Source organism: Harmonia axyridis, chromosome 5 (genome assembly GCF_914767665.1).
Source record: "Harmonia axyridis chromosome 5, icHarAxyr1.1, whole genome shotgun sequence".
In the NCBI taxonomy this organism is placed as follows: domain Eukaryota; kingdom Metazoa; phylum Arthropoda; class Insecta; order Coleoptera; family Coccinellidae; genus Harmonia; species Harmonia axyridis.
Window position 1 is genome coordinate 87,944 of NC_059505.1, and position 26,334 is coordinate 114,277.

At 34.4% G+C, this 26,334-nt stretch overlaps 1 protein-coding gene across 2 annotated transcripts in view; it reads left to right on the forward strand.

Moving 5' to 3' along the window:
- The first annotated feature begins 434 nt into the window (after nucleotides 1–434).
- The window catches only part of LOC123681326 (probable chitinase 10), a 40,798-nt gene continuing 14,898 nt past the window's right edge, over nucleotides 435–26,334 (forward strand). Inside the window, exons 1-16 of one of the 2 annotated variants that reach the window (XM_045619663.1) lie at nucleotides 435–587; nucleotides 4,820–4,924; nucleotides 10,543–10,733; nucleotides 12,131–12,573; nucleotides 13,710–13,907; nucleotides 15,300–15,793; nucleotides 17,036–17,341; nucleotides 17,545–17,668; nucleotides 18,463–18,767; nucleotides 18,821–18,989; nucleotides 19,044–19,306; nucleotides 19,366–19,593; nucleotides 20,760–21,071; nucleotides 22,304–22,982; nucleotides 23,968–24,387; nucleotides 25,327–25,463. In XM_045619663.1, the coding sequence (XP_045475619.1) occupies nucleotides 4,907–4,924; nucleotides 10,543–10,733; nucleotides 12,131–12,573; nucleotides 13,710–13,907; nucleotides 15,300–15,793; nucleotides 17,036–17,341; nucleotides 17,545–17,668; nucleotides 18,463–18,767; nucleotides 18,821–18,989; nucleotides 19,044–19,306; nucleotides 19,366–19,593; nucleotides 20,760–21,071; nucleotides 22,304–22,982; nucleotides 23,968–24,387; nucleotides 25,327–25,463 (4,287 nt within the window). In that variant the 5' untranslated portion in view covers nucleotides 435–587; nucleotides 4,820–4,906. Of the gene's footprint in view, nucleotides 588–4,303; nucleotides 4,323–4,819; nucleotides 4,925–10,542; nucleotides 10,734–12,130; nucleotides 12,574–13,709; nucleotides 13,908–15,299; nucleotides 15,794–17,035; nucleotides 17,342–17,544; nucleotides 17,669–18,462; nucleotides 18,768–18,820; nucleotides 18,990–19,043; nucleotides 19,307–19,365; nucleotides 19,594–20,759; nucleotides 21,072–22,303; nucleotides 22,983–23,967; nucleotides 24,388–25,326; nucleotides 25,464–26,334 lie in introns of those variants that run through there. The other variant, XM_045619665.1, reaches the window with a different exon arrangement.

The window sequence follows — 26,334 nt, forward strand, 5'->3', positions numbered from 1 at the left end:
AGATTTTCATAAAAATTCGAGTTTGTGTGAATATTGAAGAACCTTCTTCCAAATCAACAATCGCAAAATTGTTTGAAAATGAACTGTAGCTCATCAGAATGGTTTTAATTAGAGGAGCACTCCCTCATATATTCGAAAAACTCCGTGATACAATTCAGGATTGATGCCAAAAGATAGACAAATAATTGAATACAACCAGTCCGGTAGCTCAAGACATTCAGGTTCAAGGTGATTCATTGGCATTCCGGAGAAAGATGCACACCGATGTAAATAAGGGGTGCATTAATGCCCAGATCATCTACGAACATTTTTCGACACACAGGACCCCCAAAATATACTCATCGATGCCGTTGGTTGTCAACAATTCTTGTTTTCTTCTTTTGCCGGGATGATTATGCTTCTTTTTGTCGCCTCTCCCACTCCAAGCGTATAAGAACAGGCTTCGGGACTCAAAACGCATTTGGTTTTCAGTGCCCCTTTAAAACCGAGCAATTTTTTTCGCTCACGGCTCAGTTCTTGGGGTCAGTTTGGAGTGGTGATTCTCTAACCAGGAAGGTCTCCCATTTTTGTGATTATATAATGACATGGTGAGTCTCAAATCCATCATATGCCCGTTTTGTGTTAGAACATTTCGATTTCTTTTATCGATACCAAACCATTTAGCATAACAATTGAATTTCTTTGAGGTATTTTGTCACTCGAGGTGGTGAAATGATTGCTTGTTCATATATCTTCGCGTAATTTATCTGTTACTATAAAATCGAACCAACTGATGCGATGAGTGTGTTATCCTTTATTGCGAAGAATTTATGACCTGTTTATATGATTAGGTATTGAACATCAATTGAGATGAATTTTATTGACTCTGGGAACCATAACGTCAAATATGTTCTGAGAGCTATAAGCTTTTATAATATTTTATTTATCTTGTTATTACGCGAAGTTGGTTCCGTATAAAAAATAATTCTAACAATAAAAAAAATATATTATGAATGAATTCAGGAATCAGTAGGAGTGACAGTTTCGAGAATAAAACATATGAATCAAAAAACAAAATTGCAAATTTTCTTGTTTTGAATTGAATTCTGGAATTAATCATAACTCCGAAACGTTTGGGACTAGTAATTTGCGGTTACATTTATCTAATCAACTTTTTTCAAAAACGCATTTTCAATTTTATGAATTTATTTAATTCTTGAGGAATAATTTTTGAAGGATTTTTGGAGCTAGTAACTTCAATTAGTTTTTGTATTGAAAATAATCAATATTCATCTTGAACATCAAAATCTAAGGAATTTAGTGGAAATATTTGGTAAAATCGATTTAACTTCCTAATAGATTCACTGTCAAGTCTGATTTATTCATTGTGAGGGTTTAAACAAGGGTTTAATGTTTCAAAATAGAAATTTTTTTAAGATCTATCCAAGTGCGTGTATAATGTGTGGCTACACTGCTGACATTTCTGAACGCTCGAATTACTTTCGTATCATTTTATGGATTGGAATATTCATTTCATATAATTTTTTTGGACCGTCCCTGAAACTGCTCATCACGATGTTTTTCCATAATTTTGAGCCAGAAATAGTCTGACACAATGAGCTTCGACTCGTTGATGATGAAGGTGTAGTCAAATTAGATTCTGTCCATCCGTAAATACGATAACACTCGAACGAAAAATCTAGAGATTGAGAATTTCAGTGTAGGCATCTATCTTGAATGCCTCGATTATTATTATTATTATTATTTCAATGAATCGGGGTCATTTCTCCTACCGGGAAATACCGCGATGAAGTTCGTTTATAGTCCTAATTCCATAATAAGGGGTTCCTCAAATATGGCCGTTCGAATTTTTGTTTTTCTTGTAATATCAAAACTACAGATACGTTATAAAAATTAATGTATAAAAGAGAAAGAACAAGCTCGATATCAAGGTTTGAATAAGTCATCAATAAATTGTCTCATTTTGAACACCCAGTAGAGTTTTCAATGATTATCAAAAAGCCAGTACTTACCCCCGTTCTTCTAGTATTAACTTTCAAAATACCATCCAAATGAATTCATTCATTTCGAAGTTATTAGGTTTCCAAATTTATAAAAAATCGAAATACCTCAAAAACGTTAAGTTCTAAGCATAAGAAACTTCTAACAAACTTGGGTTCATTTATTCCATGCAACCTGAAAGTTCAATGAAAAACTGGTTGATCCATAAGGAAAAACATGTGTTTGGTCATTTAGAGTTTTTTGGTACACACTGTGTATTTCCAAACAATTTGAAAATGTAGTTTTAATGAAACCTAGTGATCGAACAAAAATCCAAAACTTCAGATCCTAACCGTAATAGAGAATCGCGTCAATGGTGGAGCATCCTGTATATTTTTATCTTAAATAATTTTATCAGTTATGAAATTTTCAATATTCCATTCTGAATAAACCTGAGTTCAAAAACCGTGGAACATCATATTTTTATCATTTTTATACTTTTATAAAAGAAGCTTTGTGTGTTCGCTAAGGAATTCTATTTCCAATTTATTTATTTATCACATGAATCGAAGTGACAAAAAACATAATGCGTTTCTGTTTTTTTATCTTGAAGACGCACTTATCGTAAACTTTTAGTGAAATATCCGAAATATAATACTATTCGGAGCCTAATAATTTGCATAAATGATATTCTTTCAAATCGAATAACACCAAAGGTGCAATGTACTGGTTAAAAATCTGAAAATTATTCAAAAGTACCTCTCGCACCTTTATCTATATTCATGGAAGTGATTTTTGACTTTTATTTGTATTCTTCGATATCAGGTTAGTGCAGAAAATAATTCTGGTTGGGTCTTTCGACTTCGCAAATCAGTCGGAACATTTTTTTATTCCGAACTTGTTTTGGAACGTAAGGGGCTTAAGTCTGTATTCTGCTATCTTGATCCTGAAAGGCCGAATGGAATTATCTATTTATGGGATGGAATTTTTCAAAGGCCACATTAGAATTCAAAAGAGCAAAAGAACTTGCTATTTTTTGAGAAACACTGAAATTTTCGAAAAAGTTTTGTTTTTACTCAATTATTCATCCATGATTCGCATTTAAAATTTAAATTCTTCAAACTCAGACATCTACATTCTGAAATATTGGTTTAATAGGAGATGGACCATGTGTGTTTTTATCCAAACCATAACTTTGGTATTCCATCATCAGCCTTTTTGTGCGCTTATTCCAGAGAAAAGGTGCTTCAATTTCAACAAAATGTCTGTATCTATTCTGATCTAGTTCAGAGGGTTCGACTTCAAAATATGTGTGTTCTATCGTAAACGAAATCATTTCTAATAGATTTGACTCACCCAATAATTTTCGCGGTAAATATTATCATTATATGAGCCAGATAAATTGATATTGGTGAAACTCTGCTGGAATTTTGCAAGGAAAAGAAATGAACAAGAACTCCACATAAAAGAGCAAAAGTGAACAAGTGAAACATATGTCCCGTTTTGTAAGAACCATCAAGTTGACTTCAGAGATATTTTTGAATGGATGGAAGCGATGTACCGTGCCGTATTAACCTTCCAAGCAAAAATAATTGATTCGAATTCGATATTTGTTTACATCGTAGACACAGTATTTTCCGTGATAAAAACGAAATCAAGTGATCGTTACCAGTTATAAACATTTCAACCATCAACTTTATTATCACTGCGCCTTCGGATGCTACATTAATTTATCTACTGAACTCCTTTGTTTTGTACATTTTCGTATAAGGGCAAATTGTTTTTGTCGGAGGTAGACATCACATTCGTTTATTTTATTATAATGAAGTTCTATACCGGTTTTTCAAGAGATACGATGCTATAATGAATATCAAGAGCACACCTTTGGAAAAAAAAGGTAGCATTCTGACGAGAATCTGAAGATTGGTTTGTTGCTAATAACTAGACGGAGATTATTCTAATGGAGTTAATAAATTTGTATTGATTTCCATAACTTTTTCCTCTCGATGATGAGTCACTTGGAGACGGGGAAGAGTGAAGCTTCAAATGTTATTATTTGATGTAGATATCTTGATGTAAATACACAGTGCTATTCATTGAATTTTTTTTTAACAATTGAATCATTCCATGATTCATTTTCGTTTATGTATTTTGTGCCTTCGCACTCTTCAAAGTATAAAATAAAGAGACTTCTAGCTGTCTTGAAGGATAGTGAAAATTAATTGTTACAATTCGTTGAAAAATACCCACTGTTTTTATATGTTTATTATGCTTTCGGTGATTCAAGGGTTTCATCTATTCTATACAGGGTGTCAGTGAATAAGTGCGACAAACATCTGGGGGTGAGTTCTATTTTTGATTTGACAGGTCTTAGGATTGCCTAATTGAAATGGATAGACCCCTTTATTCAAACTTATTATTATTTATACGTGTTGCTATAATGAGAGTTCCTTCAGCGTTATGATATCGCTGAAAATATTATACTCTCGCGGCATTACCTCATCTTTGATGATATGAATGTAAAGCTTATCTGTCGTCGGCACATCCCTGGTTTTCCAACCTTGCCGAACCTTCTAAGGTTTTTCATATGAAATATTGTCTGTTGATGATTCAACGTGCGAACAAATAAAGGCCGAACACCTTATCCTATTGTTTATCGATTTGAGTCGACCAAGACCTCACATTACAATTTCTGGGTGTCAAAGTGAACGAAGATCCTGACAAGAATGATAATCGGATAGTAAAGACCGACGATATTGGTCACTAGAACTCACGTATGAAAAATTCTACTGGGATTCAGTTACCTAACATTGCACTCAAATGTTCTTTTCTGTTGCAGGTTGATACAGACTGAAGACTTGCATTGAGATATTCCTAGTTTTTCGATGAATTTTTTGTGATAAGGCCGGTTAAGTGTTTTTCGACAATGGGAAAATATAAATCGGTAAGTAGTAGCTACATATGTATACATATATTTGTGAGAACTGATTTGGTCGATTTGAAATTATGTCAATAACTGTTTCATTTGACAGTTAATCTTGAACCACTTGTTATGAAAACGTGCTTGCTAGCTGGACATCAGATTGTTGAGTTTTTTCCGCAATTCCAATATTTCTAAAGACTGACTTTATGACCTATCGTTATGAATTTTTCCTTGTTATTTTGTTATAATTTTCCTCACGTTTTCATGTCATTAATTGGTGAGCGCCGAATTGTTTTAGGTATTGTTTTATTTTGTTATCATTTAATGTTACCAACTTTTAAGTTGTTCAAATAATTCTATTATGGAATTATCGATAAAACTTTTAAACTCATTCGATGATAAAAAGGTGTTGTTTCACATTAAAGGTGCAATTAAGATATAAGAGAGTGGATATTAACCCACATTCTTAAGTCCATTCGGTGCCGCTGCCAGACATTTTAGCGCCCCGGCAAAATAAAATTTCGCCGCACTGCTTGCCTAAATTATCACAATTTTCTTTAAAGGAACCTTTGTTCTTCTTTTGAAATTTATTATGAATTCGTGTTTTTCAATTTGAAATCACCTTGTCAAATTTATCAAACGTAGTTTTGTCGATTTTAACAAAAAACGTCCTGCTTTGTTTAAAAGTATTATGCTCTATTTATGAGACTATAGTAAAAAAACGACGTGGTTCATAAAGGTGCAAAAAGTCTTGTTTATTTAACTGACTTTGCGCCCCTACAATTTGGCGCCCTGGCAAAATGTATGCTGCTCCTGGCGGCGGCCCTGAGTCCACTTTTGATATAAATAAAGCCCGCTAAAAGATATACAAAATTTTCCTAAATTGTAGGTACAATCAAAAAATATTAAGGAAGAAGTAGATAGATTCATATTTAATCACAATGAGGAGAAACCATGAGAAAAAAATCATTTTATGCTAATATCATGTATAGGAATTATATTTTCATTATCAGAACTGTATTGTGTGGCGATATTTCCAAATTATTATATTTACATCAGTTGTTGAACTCTATTAAGATTCTCTCCCAACATGTTATCCTGAATTTTTTCTGGATCTCAAAATTCATATAATTAGCAACCAGAATTATTCAAGAGATCAATTCGTTCCACTTCCTACAAGATCACCAAATATCCATCTGCGAAAACAACCAGTTATCGATTTGAGGATGAATGAATTCCTCGTCCTGTGTCCAACTCCCAATAAATTCGCAATGAGATATTGCCTAAGTCATGAAATCTGATTGGCATGTAATTTTCGCATATTTCATATTACTCATCAGAGATTCCTATCAAATGATTGAAATTGAAAATCATCGTCGATAGAATATAGGGATACTTCAATTCTTTCACCTTACACCTGTATAATTTTACTGTCATAACATCCATCAAAGTAGTAATACATGATAATTGTATTCTAAACACTGATACCCATATATCATGAGAATTGCTAACTGTTTCGTTCTGAGATCGTCCTATTAAAAATGTAAATTGTACAGATGAACGCCGCTTCCACTTAAGATCATTATCTTCGGAAATTACCTAATAAATCTCAATAAGAAGGGAATATGACAAATTTTCGTGGAAAATTTGCACTTGTTGATTATTATTCAATTATGTCCGGTACAGATTAGATATATCTCTTGACTGACACCCGTATATTATGTATTCAATTCGATGGAGAACATTAGAAAGGTCATTATCCGAAGAACGAACAAAGGAGAATGTCAACTGGATTTCGACCACATACATCCACACATTATAGTTCAGCTCTTATCAACAGAATAGTGCTATAATAGAAGGTGTAGAAGAGCACAAAATTCGAATAGATTAGCAATTGTCAAGAGTTGGCGTCAAGAACTCTGTTCAATTAATTCAAACGGGTCCATTTCTAAAAGATTATCTACAGGGAATTGCTTCATTTCTGGTCTCCTCATGCTTTTTTGGCCGAATATAGACATTTATTACGAGATAAATTCTTCCAAAGAATCTTTCGCATAACTACTTAATACATTAATAACTGGTGAACAATTTATAAAATATAGCCATAAAATAACTTGTCTCTTTTTTTAAATAATGGAGTATGATTGGGCATACTCCATTCTCTGAGAGAAAAATATATCTATAAACAAGATATATCGTCCGACTATGTAGATCAGCTGACTCTTTATCTATTCGCATTTTTTTTATTCGATTTCGACATTCCACAATTTTGAATATGAATATTTTTTGTTTGCGCAGGTTTTTTAATGAAAATGATAGGTATTTAAGCTCTCAATATTCCAAACGATTAGTTGAGTTCAAAAACCTGTTGATAGAATTGATTTTAATACATTCAAACAACTTCATTCAGTAAGATTATCTCTACCATAATTCTTCCCATATCAACTGAATACTTCTTTCGGCTGAATATAGATAATGAATAGAAGAGGAAAGAAATACTCTTGAAAAATATCTAATTCGCCATAAAAAAAATCGGAAATGTTGGGTGCCTGACTTTCTTAAATTTTCCGCAGCATATTATTTGTATTTGTATTTTTAGGATTGATCTTTTTTTGTGTTATTATTATTATCTGTCATTTTTAAATTCTGAGTTTCAAACGATAAGATTGCTATTTGGAATAAGCTCGAAATTTCGATGATTCATCAAGAATTGTCTCATTTTGAACATTAGAACACCTCGTAGAGTTCTCAATGATTATGAAAAGTCAGGAGTCATTCAAATAAATTTATTCATTTCGAAGTTGAAAGGTTTGTACAAAATCCCTTCAATTTCTGAAAAATCGAAATATCTCAAAAACGGTTTAAGCATATTCGACTTCGAGAACGCTCTAATTAGATGAAACACCCTGTATAGTGATCATTTCAAGCTTTGTGCAAAATTTCGTGTTGATAGCGTTTTCGAAACCATGACAACATAACGCAAAAATTCGAATGTATTAATAAATTGGTATTTAGCGTTCAAAATCTCCTAAAATCAAGTCTGCTTTTTTTCGATTTTTTTCTCTTGTTCGTTAAATTAACTGTCCTCTGTAGATTTTATTCCAGTCACAGATAGAGCTGTTTCGGAAATTCGATACAACAGATTTTAATCTGCCACATCAGTAATTCATATTAGAATAGAGTTGATTGGCCGATAGAGTACCTTAAACCCACTTGAATAGAAGTGTTGATCGTCAAATTTTTTACAAAGAACAGTTAACATTGACATTGATGTACGAAAATTAAGCTGAAACCGTTGTCAGATTCCGCCAGTCACTGTCAACAATATCATGTTTCAAAAGATCAGATACTCCTACACTCGAATTAATTCTGATTGATTTAATTTTTGTCCTATCAAAAGTTTATTGTACTTTCGAGTAAGCTGAAAAAATAACCGGAAATCATGGCGAATTTAGGGAAGTGAGACAATACTCAATTTTTTCTGTGGTTTGATATGATTTCATGACTTTTGAGTGAATATCAAAATAAAACAAAAAATATACTTATCAATAGGTATAGGTACTCGATTATTTTCAGAAACTTATGATAGAAAAATATTTTATATCTGGATCGAAGAAATTTGACTGGATTATCATAAAAACATTTCGAATTTAATACTTCTGTAAGTAGAATGACTATTCGAAGTTCTTGCAAAATTTCATTGTTTTCGTGATCAGAACCACGAAAAATTCAAACAGATTTTCGAAAAAATCTCAGAAGCTTTTAACTGCTCGTTCATTCATACACCACCGCAGCCTTGGAGGCCACATATTTAATATATTGAGTCATAAATGCATGTTATTTGGTATTCACTCAAAAATTTTGGTTTTACAGTTCTATAGTGATCAAGAGTGCATTTGAAGTATCAAACACGAGCGCTCAAAAGCTTCTGACTTTCCTCATTTAATTTCTATAGTATCGTAACTCAGTTGAAGACTTCCAATTAAAATTTTATATCGTCCTATCTTCGAATGAAGCAAAACAAACAAATACGAATTTATTGGCGTAGTTTTGTGAGTAAACTTCCAAAATTTTAACGGACGTAACCACCTCCTCATAACTATAAAAACCTGTCACTTCTCAATCGACCACCTGCTGTTACTTTATAGTTTTACTCCGCAGGAAGATAATTCTGGTGAATTATACCCATTCTGAAACATAAGATGAAGAATGAAAAACATAAATTAACTAATAGAGATATCAATAGGGTCTTCAATCATATGAAATGATTTACTGACTAGGTATATGTTCGAGTCCTTGATAAAAAAGCGAGTTATTGTTTGAACAAGCAGTGAAATACATGTTAAATACTAGATAATTCAATCTCAACAATATCAAAAACAGAATGGTGTACTTACACTTCAAATTTAGGGAATGTACCGGTTTTTTCAGTATAATTTGACCCCCCTTTAACTTTGGTTAAAAGAGGTACAAAAAATGTTTTTTACGAAAGTTTCACGGAATCGACTAGTGTTTTTGAAAATGATATCACAAAACGGAATATATACTGAGTGGGCAACATATTGATTGCAACTTCATTTTTTTCAAATGGAACACCGTGTATATTTTTCTATATTTGTCTAGCTCTTTTTTCCCTGATTTCGAAAATATAACATATGTTTGGTCTAACTCTCTTATTCTGAGTACCATGAAGTTTCAAATTTTAAGAATCACCTGGCAAGCTAAGTAATCAGTTTTCAAGTGGTAGGTTGCTATAACTCAATATGCCCTTTTACATATGTTTTTCAATAAAAATTGGAATTGGATGATTTGGATACAACTCCATATATTCTCGCCTTGAATTATGCTTATTTTTATTGTTATTCACATAAAGTGAAAATATGTTGAATTTTTCCGCTTGTGTGTAGTGCATATTCGATAAATAGTTTCATTCAATGACAAACTTATGTCATATATCGTTACCAACGAGATAACTCAAAAAAGGCATTTTGAATTATGAACTGATTACTTAGCTAGCCAGGTGGTTCTTAAAATTAGAAACTCTGTGGTACTCAGAATAAGAGAGATAGGCCAAACATATGTCATATATTCGAAATAAGGGGAAAAAGAGCTAGACAAATATAGAAAAATATATAGGGTGTTCCATTTGAAAAAATGAAGTTGCAATCATAATGTAGCCCACTCTGTATATATTTCGTTTTTTGAAATCATTTTAAAAAACACTAGTCGACTTCGTGAAACTTTTGTAGGAAAACTTTTTTTGTTCTTCTTTTAGTAACAAAGTTAAAGGGGGGGAGTCAAATTATAGTGAAAAACCCGGTACATATATCTATTGATTCGAAGAATCGTTAAGCATGTACAATTCACGTAATATTTATGTGCGAATAATAAACCATCTTTCAAAATTTAAAACATTTTTTAATTACTCAAAACATGAAAACCTCGAATATAAATTTAATGAAGGTTTAAAATTTTGCTGACGAAGATTTCTATGTTAAAATAAACCAAGAGCGGTTGGTAAATATGTTTTCTTAATCCTTCATGCATAATTACTCATGCATTGTTTCTACTTTATGGTTTCATTTGAAGCAATAAATCATTTCCCATGTATACTTTTCAATAATAACAACCTTTTCCAGGTATTCGTGATTCTAGTCATCTGCCAAACAATAGGTGGAAATAAACATGAACCACCTCCAGGAGCTCCAGTTTTCCAGAGGAGCGCGGTAGAACAGATTCCTATTTTGGACAGGAAAGCATCTTACGTGGTCGAAGAATTGGGAACCCGATCACTGCCGTTGAGAGCTGCTGTCGAAAACATTCCAGACATGTAAGTCACGTTATTTCGCATTTTCTTGGGGAGATCCAACCGCAAATGTTTGTGGGTTGTGGTTACCTGCACTAATTTGACGTAATAACATGACAATCTTCGCGGTTGTGAATCATTAGATGTTTTCAATTAATTCAATTTTTTATACGTCAGGTGTTTTCGACTCGAGACGAACCCCATCTGTTTTAATTACTTATTATGACTAAGCTAGCTCAAGCGTATTCAACCTTTTCCAAATTAAAGAATCGATTGAAGAAGATTAATTAAATATGCTACTTTCTCAGTATACATGATAAGATAACTTTCGAACGGAACGATCAACAAACTTCAAATTTTCAGGATAGGCTTGTCTGAAATTGATGTCCTTGTTCTGATTCTTATAGTTTAATTGTGGATTGTAAAATAATGTTTCTCTATTTCAGTATCGTAATGAGTTCATTACAATTCTAAAAACAGTGCTGTAATGAACTCATTACAGCATTGTTTTCAGTTATATTTTTCGTTTTGTGGTTGTCTATACTGACTTCCAATCCTATCAATCTTCAACAAACGTCAATAATTGTCAAAATGATATAATTTGGAAATAGTGAAATGATCTGCAACATTATTCGCAATTTCTCTTAATTCATGTGGTGATAAATCGATTTCGTTAGACATAATTAACGAATTTAATGAGTAATTGTAAATTATTCCAAAATTCGAAATATACGATTCAAATTCCATAATCTGTCAATTTTCGTAACAGTAACACCATCTGCCAAAATACAATACAAAAGTCACTAAGATGTATAATCCGAATTTTTCATTGATTTTCGACAATAATTCACAAAACTTGACTGAAATAGAGAAAATATCGACTAATACTCGTTGCAGAAGGCAATTCCAACACTCATGTGTTGGATAGAATGGAATAGAATCCCATTCTGCAACTTGTTTTAGAATACACTATTGTTTATTTGAATTTAATCAGTAGAAATAAAAGTTGCAATTGAATATTTTATAATAGAATTGTTTTCTGAATATGAATGATAAGAATGGAACATGTTCCTGAACGTATCAAGGGGCAAATACCATAACTCGTTGCCAAATTGATTCAAAATTATAGCACTTGATATGAAAAAATAATTTCAAGCTTCGTGAAAATTTGTGTGGGAACCGTAGAAAATTCTTCTACATGAATCTGAACGAAAAATATAAGGAAGTACTGACGTGAAGTTAGGAGCCTTTCAGCGCTCGTTACACATCTTACAATTGCGCCCTTGGAGACCACATTTATCGAAATTCAGTTATGTGATTTCTACGGGTGCAATTTGTTCATGAATGAATAGCGCCCAAAAGTTTCCTCATTCCAATCAAAATAAACGGACTCCTTGTGAAATTTGCTATTCTTTTTTCAGAACTAAGACTCTGAAGAGACTCCCACTTAGAGATGCAGTGGAACAGCGTCCAACACCAGACCTTTCTGAAGAAGAGGATATTGAAGACATTCCTGTCCTTAGATCCGATCTCAATAAGAAATTCCCAATCAAATATGGTCTTGACGGAAACGTTCTTCGTGCTTTACCAGCCAACTATAAAACAAACAGCTACTACATCCCAAACAACCAGCTGCAATATAGCAATAACTTGCCGAGTTTCAGCAGCAATTATCAGCAGCCTCAATATTTCGGAGTATCTTACTATTCCCCGATTCAAATATTCAGAACACTGTTGAGTGATTACAGAAAAGCTTCACCATATCGAATCGATAATGGCTACCACCAGCTGTTGGTACATCCTAACCAATGGGTACAAGAATCTTTTGAAGCCAGACCACAAAGCAGGATTAAAAGTGGCAAAGGTAGGAAAAAATGTTTGTATCACACCAAAACCAATACTTACGCAGATCTCAAGTCAGTATTGTCTTGTACAAAGCATCGTTTTTACAGAATAAAAAAAATTGGGTTACCAAGATAAATGAATTACACTGTACCGGGTTTTTCACCATAATTTGACTTCCCCCCCTTTAACTTTGTTAGTAGAAGAGGTACAAAAAAATCCACTAGTGTTTTTTTAAATGATTTCACAAAACGAAATATATACAGAGTGGGCAACATAATGATTGCAACTTCATTTTTTCAAATGGAACACCCTGTATATTTTTCTATATTTGACTAGTTTTTTTTCCCCTTATTTCGAATATATAACTTATGTTTGTCCTATTTCTCTTCTTCTTCTGAGTACCACAGAGTTTGAAATTTTAAGAACCACCTAGCAAGCTAAGTAATCAGTTTTCAAGTAGAAGGCTGCGATAAATCAAAATGCCCTTTTTTGAGTAATTTCGTTGGCAACGATATATGACATACGTTTGTCCTTGAATTGAACTATTTATCGAATATGCACTACACAGAAGCGGAAAAATTCGAAATATTTTCACTTTATGTGAAAAACAATAAAACTTAGAATGCTACAAGGCGAGAATAATATGGAGTTGCATCCAAATTATCCAATTCCAATTTATAGTGAAAAACGTATGTCATATCGTTGCCAATTCAAAAAAAAGCATTTAGACAGTTATCGCAGCCTACCACTTGAAAACTGAGTACTGAGCATGCCAGGTGGTTCTTAAAATTAAAAAGTCAGAGGAAAAAGAGCTAGTGAAATATAGAGAAATATACAGGGTGTTCCATTTGAAAAAATGAAGTTGCAATCAATATGTTGCCCACTCTGTACATATTTCGTTTTATGAAATAATTTCAAAAAACACTAGTCGAATTTGTGAAACTTTTGTAGAAAACATTTTTTTTGTACCTCTTTTAGTAACAAAGTTAAACATGGGGGTCAAATTATGGTGAAAAACATAGGAGGCTGCGAAGCCAATGGTTTCTTATCCATTTTTATGAACCAATATTTACAAATTTCAAAGGGTGTATAATTTTAACATTCAAATTCATATAATGCTGACATAAAAATCTTATCATTTGAAATTTGTTTTAGTATTATCCCATGACAACGATGGACAAAGAATAATTTGTTACGTACAGGGGCAAGCTGTGTACAGGAGGGAACCACAGACCTTCCGTCCAGAAGACTTGAATCCATTTGCTTGTACCCATGTAATTTACGCTTTTGCTGCCATGGATCCACATTCATTCCAGATAACGCCAAACGACGAAGAATATGATCTTATTCAAGGTAAAATTTAACAGTTCATCATTATAAGAATGAATTTATTCATAACTTAAATTTTGAAATATCTAATTGGTGAAGAATATAGGTTTTGTAAAAAGATTTTTACCGGAGGACATAAGTCTTTGTTTTCAGTTCAGACTAGGGATTCACGGTTTGGCTTGATTTTCAAACTACTTGGCTTGAGCATGACTTGATTTCAAGTCAATCTCAAACTCAAGTCAAGTTTTTATTTATCAAGTACTTGAATCATATCAAGCTACTTGAATTTTAGCAGTTATTGTGTGGTGTCACATCAATTAAGAAATTATAAAATTATAAGGAACCTTGCAAAAAACACTTTCATTACTTATTGTAAGGGAACCGAAACTTTTTTGAAGTAGAAACATAAATTGAATCACTATTAATCATAAAAAAATAATAAAAAAACAAAGTTTCTTAATATTGAGAAACCTCAAGGCTTTGTTTGATTTCATAATTTTCCATCCAGGATCTAAGACATCTGAGGCATCTTACCTAACCTATTGCGGGTTTTTGTAACTGTAAGAGCAGCTCTGGAAAATTGTCTTTCAACAGTAGCTTGATAAAAAATCCTTGGCCATTTTGGACAAGTTTGGAATAGTTATTTATAATACAAGTGCAGAAGACATTGATATTCTTCCACGAGTTCAAAATTCAAAAACGAGCCACGAAGTGGCGAGTTTTGGAATGAACGAGTGGTAGAATGAGCCTTCTGTATTATACATTATTTTCTCTAATTCATTGCATTTTCATTGAAATTAATGAAATATTTCCATAAATATAATTTAGTGATTTTTGCATTGAAAAATGTTGGTTGGCAGAACTGATTTCTTTAAGGCAAATCGATGAATTGACAGATAAAGCCGTGGCGGAAAGTTCGGAGTACCAACATATAATAAAGAAATATAACCATGAAAACTGTGCGTTTCTGATATATTCTCGCACGATTTTGTTCTACAAGATGTGGAAGAATGAACGGAATAACCACAGAACTAGAGAAAGATATTTCTGAAACTACAAAAATCTACCAATAGATATCCTAGAAATGTGAGAAAACTACTAATAAAATCAATCTGGCGAATGCTTCAGTCTGAGATTGCAGAAATATAAGCCGTGCGACGCGTGCATATCAAGCTCAAGTACTATCAAGTAGCTTGATATCAAGTCAAGCAATACATATCTAAAATCAAGTCAAGCTCAAGTATGTAATTTTTCACGAGCTTGATTTTCAAGTCGTGTAGTTGGTGAAAATTTCAAGCTACTTGGCTTGATGAATCCCTAGTTTAGACATTTCTTAAATTTGAAACTCTATCCAGATTTAAGATTAGACCAAATTTCTACAGAAGCGAAAAAATATCAGCTCATTATGATTTTCAGGTGGATACACAGCTGTTACAGGTTTGAAACGTTTGAACCCTAAACTAAAAGTTATGATATCGGTCGGTGGAGGGGAACAGAGTGCACCTCACAGATTTGCCAGCATGGTTTCCAGTGCCACAAAAAGAAGAAATTTCATTCGATCAGTAATTCAGTTCATGAAAGTCCACAACTTCGACGGTTTGGACATACACTGGCAATATCCAGGAGATGAAGAACTGGGCGGTCATACTTCAGATAAAGAATACCTCGTTCTACTCCTCGAAGAATTGAATGAACTGTTCCGTCCCAGAGAATGGTTGCTATCTATTGCTGTCCCTGCCTCCAGATTTAGAATTGAAGACGGTTTCAGACCTGACAGATTGGCAAATCTAGTGGATTTTGTTAATCTACAAGCGTACAACTTCCACCGAGATAAGGATCCTGGAGCTGAGCATCATGCTAATTTGAACGTTAGACCCGATGATCAGGATTTGGACACCTTCTTCAATGTAGTGAGTATAACAATTAACATTATACCAAGATTTTGGAGGATCTCTACGTGTTGACCGAATTTTATCTTTCAATTTAGTAAAACTAGAATTTTTGTGTAAATACGAGGGCTACTATTTATGTATTGAGAATTGGCAATACTGATATTGAAATCTGATAATGACATCATAAATTTGACACTTACTCATAACGTTTTGACGTATGATACTACCATAATTTTTGTTGTTTACAGTAAATTGAGAATTTCATCTCTCCCGAAATATGGATTTAACTCGTGAATATTTTCGAATGATGGAAATTTTGACTTTCGACGTGATCTAACTCAAAAAAAAATGCATCTACCAACTAAATTCAACTCTTGGCGATGAAGCACCATTCAAAGCCACTGTATAACGCTAAATTGCTAGTGTCGATTGGTGCCGTAAAATTATTTCGAAATACGACTGTGGTGGCGGCATACAAAATATTCACAGGTGAAAAGTCGTGGATTTATGCATAACAGCCAGAAAGAAAAGACCAGTCGGCAGTTTGGGTGTTTCAATGTGAAACAAAGCCAACAAAATTTGTTCGTTCTCGAAGCGTTGAGAAGCGAATGATGGCGTCTTTCTTCACGAAAACTGGTCCTGGTAGCAATTGTGGCTCTTGAAACTCGAAAGGCCGTTAATTCAGAGTGATATGAAACCATTTGATTGCCTGAAGTTTACGGTAAATTGAGAGAAACAAACCCAAAACGACGAATCCTTTTGCATCATGACAATGCGAGCTCACATACATCAAATGCAACTAAAGAGTATTTGGATACACCAAAATCAAATTAATGGTCATCCGTCTCACAGCCCCGACTTGGCACCTAATGACTTCTTCTTCTTCCCAGAAATTAAAAATAAACTTCGTGGACAACAATTTTCATCGCCCGAAGATGAGGTTGAGGCCCTCAAAACGCCTGTTTTAGAACTACCTACCATCTTCTGATTGCAACAAATGTTTCGAATGATAGTTCAATCGCATGCAAAAGTGTATAGATCTTGAAAACCATTATTTAAAAAATCAATCGAAATTTTGAGCATCAAAATCGCTTGTTTATTTTTTGTAGATATTCTCAATACATAAATGGCATGCATGAATGACTCAATAAAAAAAAGAATAATAACAAATCCTGCACATAATTCAAATTCGCTTCTTTTTCATTGAAGGTATTCAATATTCTTTATATCTTCAATGAAGTTAATATTTTCCCTTTCCAGGATTACGCAGTGAAGTACTGGTTGAAAAAAGGTTTGCCAAGGTCGAAGCTAGTGGTTGGGATCCCGTTCTTCGGTAGGTCTTTCACTCTGTTGAACTCGAATGAAACATTGATGGGCTCGCCAATAAAAGGACCAGGAAACGAGGGTTACTACACGCAGACCAAAGGATTCCTGGCCTACTTCGAAGTGTGTGACTTGATGATGCACGAAGGGTGGGAGCTGCACTCTGATTCTTCTGGAGCACCTTACATCGTCAACGGGGATCAGTGGGTAGCTTTCGATAATACGGACAGTATCAAGAAAAAGGTGAGTAGCCAAAATCAAGTTTTAGAGAAAGAATATCCTCTCTAATGAACAGACTGACTTAATTTGTAAGTTTTTGAAGAAAATACCGATTGGAATTTAGTTTTCAAATAAAAACTCGTTTGATTCATTTCTGTTGCATAAATTCAACCATAATCCGGAGAACAATTAAATTTTGTCCAACTCTAGCTATCTTTGATTTCCAGATAACGTACGTCAAAGATTTAGAACTTGGAGGAATTTTTGTATGGTCTGCCGATATGGATGACTTCAAAGGCCTTTGTGGAGAAAAATGGCCACTTTTGGGAGCTGTCAATCAGTTTTTGAAACGTGAGTTTGTAGTTGCACTTGTTCTCTGAGCTTAATTCATAATAAATATTAAATTTGATGTTTTGGATTCATTAAGAAAATCAGATTCATTCAAATATCAAAAAATACTTAATTGGTATACTGGGTGTTTCAAGAATAACTGGATAGGATTTCAGTGCAGATGCAAGACATCCTAGGGGACTTCCAATCGGAATGATTCTTGAACGCCTTTATAGATTCTCATGAAAATTTCAGAAAATGAGTATAGGATAAAGTCCATTATTCATTTCTAGTGGCTTGACAATGGCGCAGGTCTGGACTGAGAAAAATATGATTTTTATGTTACATCTTGGAAAACACCTTACAGTAAACAACCTACCAGACAAGCTTTTTGCCAACTCTGTCAAAAGCTATATTTTATGCAGTGGCGCAACTAGAGTTGACTCATGGAGGGGGTACCCCCACTTTGAAAGAGCAAAATCTTTCAATCAGTGGTTCCTAACCAAGAAACCAAACTTCCAAAAAAATCATACTTTCTGTTTTCTGTAGAAGTCAGGGTACCATTGACCATGGCCCACCTACTAATTTCCTGAAATTTTTATGAAAATCCATAAAGATTTTCAAGCGTGTTGCCAATCGAAAGTTTACGATACAATCCATAAAACCTGTATCTTTCGAAATAATATACCCAGGACATATTTAGAACACTGTTTCATAGTCCTCAAAATGTTCTGCATATTCACTGAATGTCTGGACAAATTTTCATGAAACACCCTGTATCAATTACATTGAAATTGATACAATTTGAATTCTAGGACACACCTTGGAAGAAATCGACTATTCGATGCCAAGCCGACCTTTTGGCACTTGTGAAAAATCTGGAATTTATTCAGATCCAAACAATTGTGCCGCCTACTACATCTGCAGACATGGCTTGAACTATCATTTGTCATGTCCTTCCAATACAATCTTCGATACCGAATCGGGAATATGTGGAAACTATCCCAGCACGAAATGCCGTCCGGGAGAATCCTTGTTCATTTCAAGCACCATCAGGAGGAACAATTTTTTTCCAAACGCTTTAATGAGGAGCAGTCAGATCAACAATAACAAACCTAAGGTAGGTTTTAGTCTCGATTGAAAGCACAAACACTTGATTTTTCATCATTTCAGGTGGTTTGCTATCTCACCAACTGGGCATTCTATAGAAAATCGTCAGGAAAATTCGTACCCGAAAATGTTGATCAACAGCTTTGTACCTATGTTGTTTATGCTTTCGCCAGTTTGGACCCCGAGAGTTTAATCATGAAGGCTTTTGATCCTTGGGCTGACTTCGATAACAGTGAGTTGAAGTTCCTCTTGATTTATTCTCACATTTCATTTTAAATTTTCTCAGATTTATACCAGAGGGTTACATCGCTGAAGGATACCATACCTCTTTTATCGCTTGGGGGTTGGACAGATTCCTCAGGAGGCAAATACTCAAAATTAGTCAGTAGCGCCTCATCCAGGAGGAAATTCGTGATAGCTGCCCTAGATTTTTTGAAGAAATATGGATTCAAGGGTTTACATTTCGATTGGAATTATCCAGTTTGTTGGCAAAGTAATTGCAATAAAGGACCTGCTACGGATAAACCGAATTTCAGTAAACTTATAAGTGTAAGTTAGATTTTATATTCAAATGATACATTCGGTAATTATTCTCGTTTCAATTGTAGGAGTTGAGAACGGAGTTCGACAAAGTAGATCCACCATTGGTATTAGCTGCAGCCATTTCTGGTTATAAGGAGGTGATAGATGTTGCCTACGATCTACCTAATCTTGGAAAAAATTTGGATTTCCTGTCGGTGATGACTTATGATTACCATGGCGCGTGGGAGGGACAAACTGGGCATGTCAGTCCCTTATTCCACAGACCAGGAGACAGATATTCTCAATATAATAGTGTAAGTTTTCAATTCCATTAGCAATGCACATTTTTTTTCTTCTATTCAAAGCTTTAGATGGTTGCTAAAAGCGTCAAAATAATGAAGAAATTTATCTTAATCTACGCAACATCTGTTTGAAGTGATAACAATTTCAAAATTCGGCTTGCGTTGATATTTTATCATACCATTGTCAACTTATTTGTGCGGTCGATAAACTTTTAAGAAAAAAAACTAGTTTTCCTATAACTGCCATGAAAGGTAGAGTATTCTTCATAGTTTAATCAATTTCAATGTAAGTATTGCTCATAGTGTGGGAAATATTATTTCTCACGGCACTTTGCCCACACCTCGCTTGGTAGACCAATGAAATTGGGCTTCTGAGTCGTTTCTATGGAAACGCAATAAATTAGCACATACTGTCAACGAAGGCCATTTTGATTTGAACTTGACTTTCTCCACATGTTGCACACTATACTTTTCCTACAACTGCACAAATTTTAATAATTCAAGTAATGGACTTGATTCAAATCGAAATGGCCTTCGTTGACAGTATGTGCTAATTTATTGCGTTTCCATAGAAACGACTCGAAAGCCCAATTTTATTGGTCTACCAAGCGAGGTGTGGGCAAAGTGCCGTGAGAAATAAAATTTCCCAAGTATCAGCAATACATACATTGAAATTGATTAAGCTATGAAGAATACGCTACTTTTCATAGCAGTTGTAGAAAAAGTCCTTTTCTCGCTCGTGTGTTTGCGTGTGTTTCCACACTCGCGAGAAATGTTGGATTTTCTCCTGTTGTTGCACAATATACTTTTTATTTTTGGATATGATTATTCGAAATATAAAAATGAATGATTCTATGGGAAATGATTTTGAAGTACAATCTTGAGCATGAAACCATTCATAGCTCCAGTAAAATTAATTTCAAGGAAGAAAATAAGGAGACCTAATTATTTTAGTTGTTCAATAATGTTCTCCAAAGGAAAATGTTTATTCCGTATTCAAAAAAATCCACTTGCCCTTAAAATGAGAATGAAGTCCTACTCCAAAGTCACATCAAATGTCCCCCTGAAGACTTTAATTGAACTTCAATTTGAAGAATTTCAGTGGATCTTTCAAAATGGGTCACCCTGTATAAGCTCATATTTACGTAAATATATTGACGATAATAATTTTTCCTCAGAACTTCACCATGGAGTATTTGGCATCGAAAGGAGCTCCAAGAAGAAAACTGCTGATGGGAATTCCGTTCTACGGTCAAACATTCACTCTAGCTCAAGCTGGCGATTACGCACAAGGAGCTCAATCAATAGGTCCAGGAGAACCCGGCGAATATACGAAGCAACCAGGAATGCTGGCCTACTACGAAATATGCAACAGGATACGCAACAAAAGATGGATTATTACCAAGGAGCCGACAGGAACAACAGGACCTTACGCTTACAAAAAGAATCAATGGGTGGGATTCGAGAACCCACAATCAGTCAGAGAAAAGGTGAGTTCGAATCTAGAAATTATTTTGAAATCCATTCTTTTCCAATTCTGTGGCTAATCATTTCATTCTGAAATAATTTATAAAACAAAATCGTGGGGGAATATCTCAGTTTCACACAGATTTCATGGTTATATTTCATTATTACCTTTATGCTGTTAATCTTTCCATACTACTGATAAAATTTTCTGCTTCATTATCTGTCATATTACCACATTCCTTACACACATCTATGAAGGCTTGTCCAACATCCTGTGGCATAAACTTTGCATCACCTGCTATAAAATTAAACATTTTCTCTTCAAGTGGTTCCATACAAGATTATTGTTTTCTCTTATTTCATCTTGTATCAGAACGAATTCTCCTATCACTAATTCATCTATTATCTCTCAAATTTGTGATACGGCTGTCTAAAAACCTGGTGAATGCACTGATTAGATTTTGTTTTGCCAAATTTGAGAATATTAGTTAAGCTTCGTTATGTCAACTGTAGGTAGCGCTATTAACAAATTATGACAGATTCTTGTTATTTCAAATATTTAAAACTATTCTAGTGAACGTTTTGAGTATATTTCACTGCAGATGTACCAAATGGAGATATCTTTTCACTGTTTTCTTCTTGAAAACTCCTAAGAAATAGAAATATTCGCAAGATGATCATTCCTTGCACTTTTCTTTGGACACGATGCTATTTCAATTATACAAGATATAATTTAGCACTAGTTCATTAAAATTTACTTACCTTTGTTTTCTTGGATCGGGGCCTTACATGAAAAAATTTTGAAAACCTTTAGTGCTATCGTATTTTTCCTGTCATTAGTGGGCTTTTATATTTCCTTTCGCCACAGTAAATTTTAGCACATTTTTCTTATAATGAGAAGTTGATGAAATACATATTACAAACGTTTATTATACACAGGAAACTGATCCTTGGAGTTCATCTGTGGATTTGATACTTGATACAATCAAATTCAAATCAAAATCAGCGGAGAAAAGATCGAAATGGCAAGTATAACATTTCGGCGCCGCCACGTAATAGAACTAATATTTTTAATTTGGTCGAATGTCATTGCATTCAGAAATTGACGAGTGCATACACCATGTTTTCAGACATCTTATATACGGGAAACAGTTCTGCCCACCAACGCCACTTCGTGGCACGTTTTTGAATTTTGAACTAGTAATATCAATCCTTCTGAATTTGTATTATAAATTATAACTATAAACAATTCCAGGCCAAGTATATAAAACTTAGTGGATTCGGCGGAGCAGTCGCCTGGACCATAGATTTAGATGATTTCTCAAACACATGTTGCGAAGGAACATTCCCTCTATTGACAACGCTAAATCGTGAACTGGGACTGATATCAGATCGTCCCGTCCAAGAGGACTGCACTCAACCTACACCTCCGTCTACACCACCACCTCCAATCACAACCACTGGGGTAGATAGTGGAGCTGAATATACCACCAGCCACAACCACGAAGGACATTACACGACGAGTAAAAAACCAGTTACCTGGTGGTCTACCACCATGTCGCCAACCACGCAGAAGACTACCACCAGGTCGACAACCCAATGGTGGCAAACATCGCACAGCTCGCAGACGTGGTGGACAACGTCATCGACTACATCGAGGCCAACCACAACTAGAAGAACCACAACTTCAACTACTACTACTGAAGCTACGGCATCAACAACCCTACCAACTCCGGTGATAGTTATGCCTGATATGGAACATCCTGCCGAGCCCTGTCAATCAGGACAGTACTTGTCGGATCCAGCGAATTGTAACGCCTATTTCAGATGTATCCTTGGAGAATTGAAGAGGCAATATTGCGCAGGTGGTTTGCATTGGAACAGAGAACGCGGCATTTGTGATTGGCCAGCTTCGGCAAAATGCAAAGAAGAAGGTGAGAAACTATACTCAAATAACTAAACAATAGTATATTCTAAAACAAGTTGGAGACTGGCCTCCAATTCCAACACGAATGCGAAATTCGAACGCATCATGAGTGTTGGAATTGCCTTCTGCAATGAGTATTAGACGATATTTTCTCTATTTCAGTCAAGTTTTGTGAAATATTGTCGAAATTCAATGAAAAATTCAGATTTTACATCCTAGTGACAATTGTATTGTATCTTGGCAGTTGGTGTGTTTGTTACGAAAATTGACAGATTACGGAATTTCAGTTTGAATTGTACGTTTCGAATTTTGAAATAATTTATATTTACGCATGAAACACGTCAATTTTGTCAGACGAAATCGATTTAACAGAATTAAGAGAAATTGCAAATATAATGTCGCAAATCATTTCACTAAATCCAAATTATATTACCTATATTGACAATTTGACGTGTGTTGAATTTTGATAGGATTGGAAGTCTGTGTAGACAACCACAAAAATAAAAATATAACTGAAAACAATGCTGTAATGAGTTCATTACAGCACTGTTTTTACTGCTGTATAGTGAACTCAGTACGATACTGAAATAGAGAAACATAATTTTCAAATCATATTGCTCTCATATCGATACACCTCTCGTGCAACTTTACTGAACAACAAATGTATGCGTTCCACTATTGATGCAATGCTATAGTACCGTGAAGCGTTGAAGTTTTCAACCTTTTTTCGACACACTAGGTATCATTAGCCTTCACGTTCAAATCAAAATTTCAAGAACGATGAGTTTTAAGCATATAAAACCTAGGACAAACCTAAGTTCATTAATTCAATAAAATCCGAAGATGCAATACAAAACGTGTTCTATAAGGTAAAACATGTTTTGTCATTTTCAAATTTTTGGTACACCCTGTATATTTTAAAACAATTTAAGAATGTAGCCTAATACGTCACTGATGGAACACTCTGTATTGAGGTATGTCTACAATTTTAGGCTCACAAAGACCCATTACCACCAAACGTCCAACTACCGAAAGAACCACCACAACAACAATGTCTTGGTGGAACCCACCATCAACAACCCAAAGTTGGTGGCAAACCTCTCAGAACTATTGGGAAACAACAAAGGCTACACAAAACTGGTGGACAACAACTACAAGAAAACCAGTTTTCAGTACGGAAGCTTCGCTGCAAGAAATATCGGAAATACCTTGCATGAACGGGCAGTATTATCCGCATGAGAGTTGCAACAGTTTCTACGTATGTGACAACAATCAATTGGTTGTCCAGAGCTGCGCCCCTGGACTGAACTGGAACATGGACTCGCAGATGTGCGACTGGCCTTTCAAAGTCAAGTGCGCTAACAGAAAGAAATACGCTCAACCTTTCACAAATCTGGAGAATTTGATGAACAGTAAGTGCAAATATTAGGAATAACATTTTACCTATACTTACACTTTCGAGGCCGGATTTTTCAACAAAGTAAGAATAATCCGGGCCTCTCAGCCTAGGTCTAGTCGGTTTTTTAATTTTAAATTTCGCTTGTAACCGAGGAAGGTATCTGCAGAGGTTTCTAGATCATATACTTAAGGGTTTTCCAATGAGATGTTTCATTTTGAAAAGCCGCTGTCATCCTTTGACACACAAGCAACGAAACAATGCGTTCAGCAGAAAGATCGGTATCGTAAGTAGCTCCGCTACTGATAGATATCAGTTTGGTAACGTTAGTATTCTCTGCTGGACGGGTTGCTCTTTTTCTTGACAGCAAAAGGTTCTGTGGGTCCTTCGAGATCACTTTATGATGAAAGACAATTTTCTGTTATAATATCGATTTTTGTTTCCAAGTTTGCTTTCGGTATTATTACTTTTATAATCTTCAATATAGGGGAAACATTTCAGAAAGTGGATAAACGTATATGTTTCAGTTTCCATTATTGCTATATTTGAAATTTAAATTTCGTCCCAAAATCACTAACTGTTATAACTGTCAGTTACTCAACATGTTGCCAAAAAGTAGCATAAAATAAATTCGCTACCAAAGATGGCGACCGCTCCGTAGCGGAAACTGATAGAATGCGTTCAGCAGAAAATTCATAGAATATTGACAACTGTTGAATCTGATGATTATTTCGCGAAGAGGTGATCATAATTGGTCAACGAGATCTTGTATATTCCAGCTTTATTATATTTTGCCTGCCAGGTTTCTTAACATCAAAACATCCAGAAACGACAAGAAGCTGAAAAACCGACTAGATTACGACTGAAAAACATCAAATATACCTAAAATAAATTCATATTAATTCTCACCTACCTAAAGAGACCAAATCGTTTTAATCCTTTTATATGTTTTTAGAAATCAGCCCAGATCCTTATTCAACGTGCGCAGGAAATTCATTTGCACCACTCAAAGGAGATTGTAATAAGTACATGCACTGTCTATGGGGCAAATATGAAATATATGATTGCGCACCCGGATTACATTGGAATAACGTAAGAATAAAATAATTTATTGATTGATATAGTTTATTGTTTTCACATTCTCTCAATTTTTATTCTTGGTTAATTGCAAACAAAAGTAATTCAAGTATTATGCGAAAAGTTCCATCGCATTTAGGTGTAGTTTCAAGGTAAAATATATAGGGTTAGAACTATTTCGAGGAACAGTAAAGTGATATAGAAAACCGTTGGAAATACAGGATGGCTTAACTTACAAAAAAGTTGCGTTATTCAGAGATGAGTTTATTTATACCAATAAACAGATCTAAAATATCTTGAATTGTTCCCGAGACATCTCGAAAAAACTGAACATCGAGATTTACTTCTTTTCTGTATAACTCATTTGTTTTTGGAGATAACTTCACGAAATTTGGCTTATAGCCATTATCCAATATAAAGATACTAATGGTGTCTTTCTCTATTTTCCATAGTTTCAGAGAGGCGTTAGTCAATTTTTTTTCTTATGGACGCCATATTGGTTCTCCTTATTAGGTGATAAAGAAGAAAATTGCAAATTCAACAATGTATCACACTCTACAAAAATATCGAGTCCAGCTTCGCAAATTTGAACTTTTTTTTTTGTTTGAGTTGTAGGATGGTGTCAGAATTGTCAAAAAATTTTTTAATTCATTCAGTTGTTATGTGGAACCATCGCTCAATTTCTGTGAAAACCTTAATTCTGTTTGATGAGTAACGTCCTATTGTTCTACATAAGTTGATAAAACAATTGTCAACAGAGTTAGATATTTGACTATTCTTGCTCCAGCCTACTACGTAAACCATTTATCATGTTGACATAACGATGTATTTTCATAACCATTTCATTTGAAGAGTTCTGTCAGTGCATTTTCATAAATATCTAAGC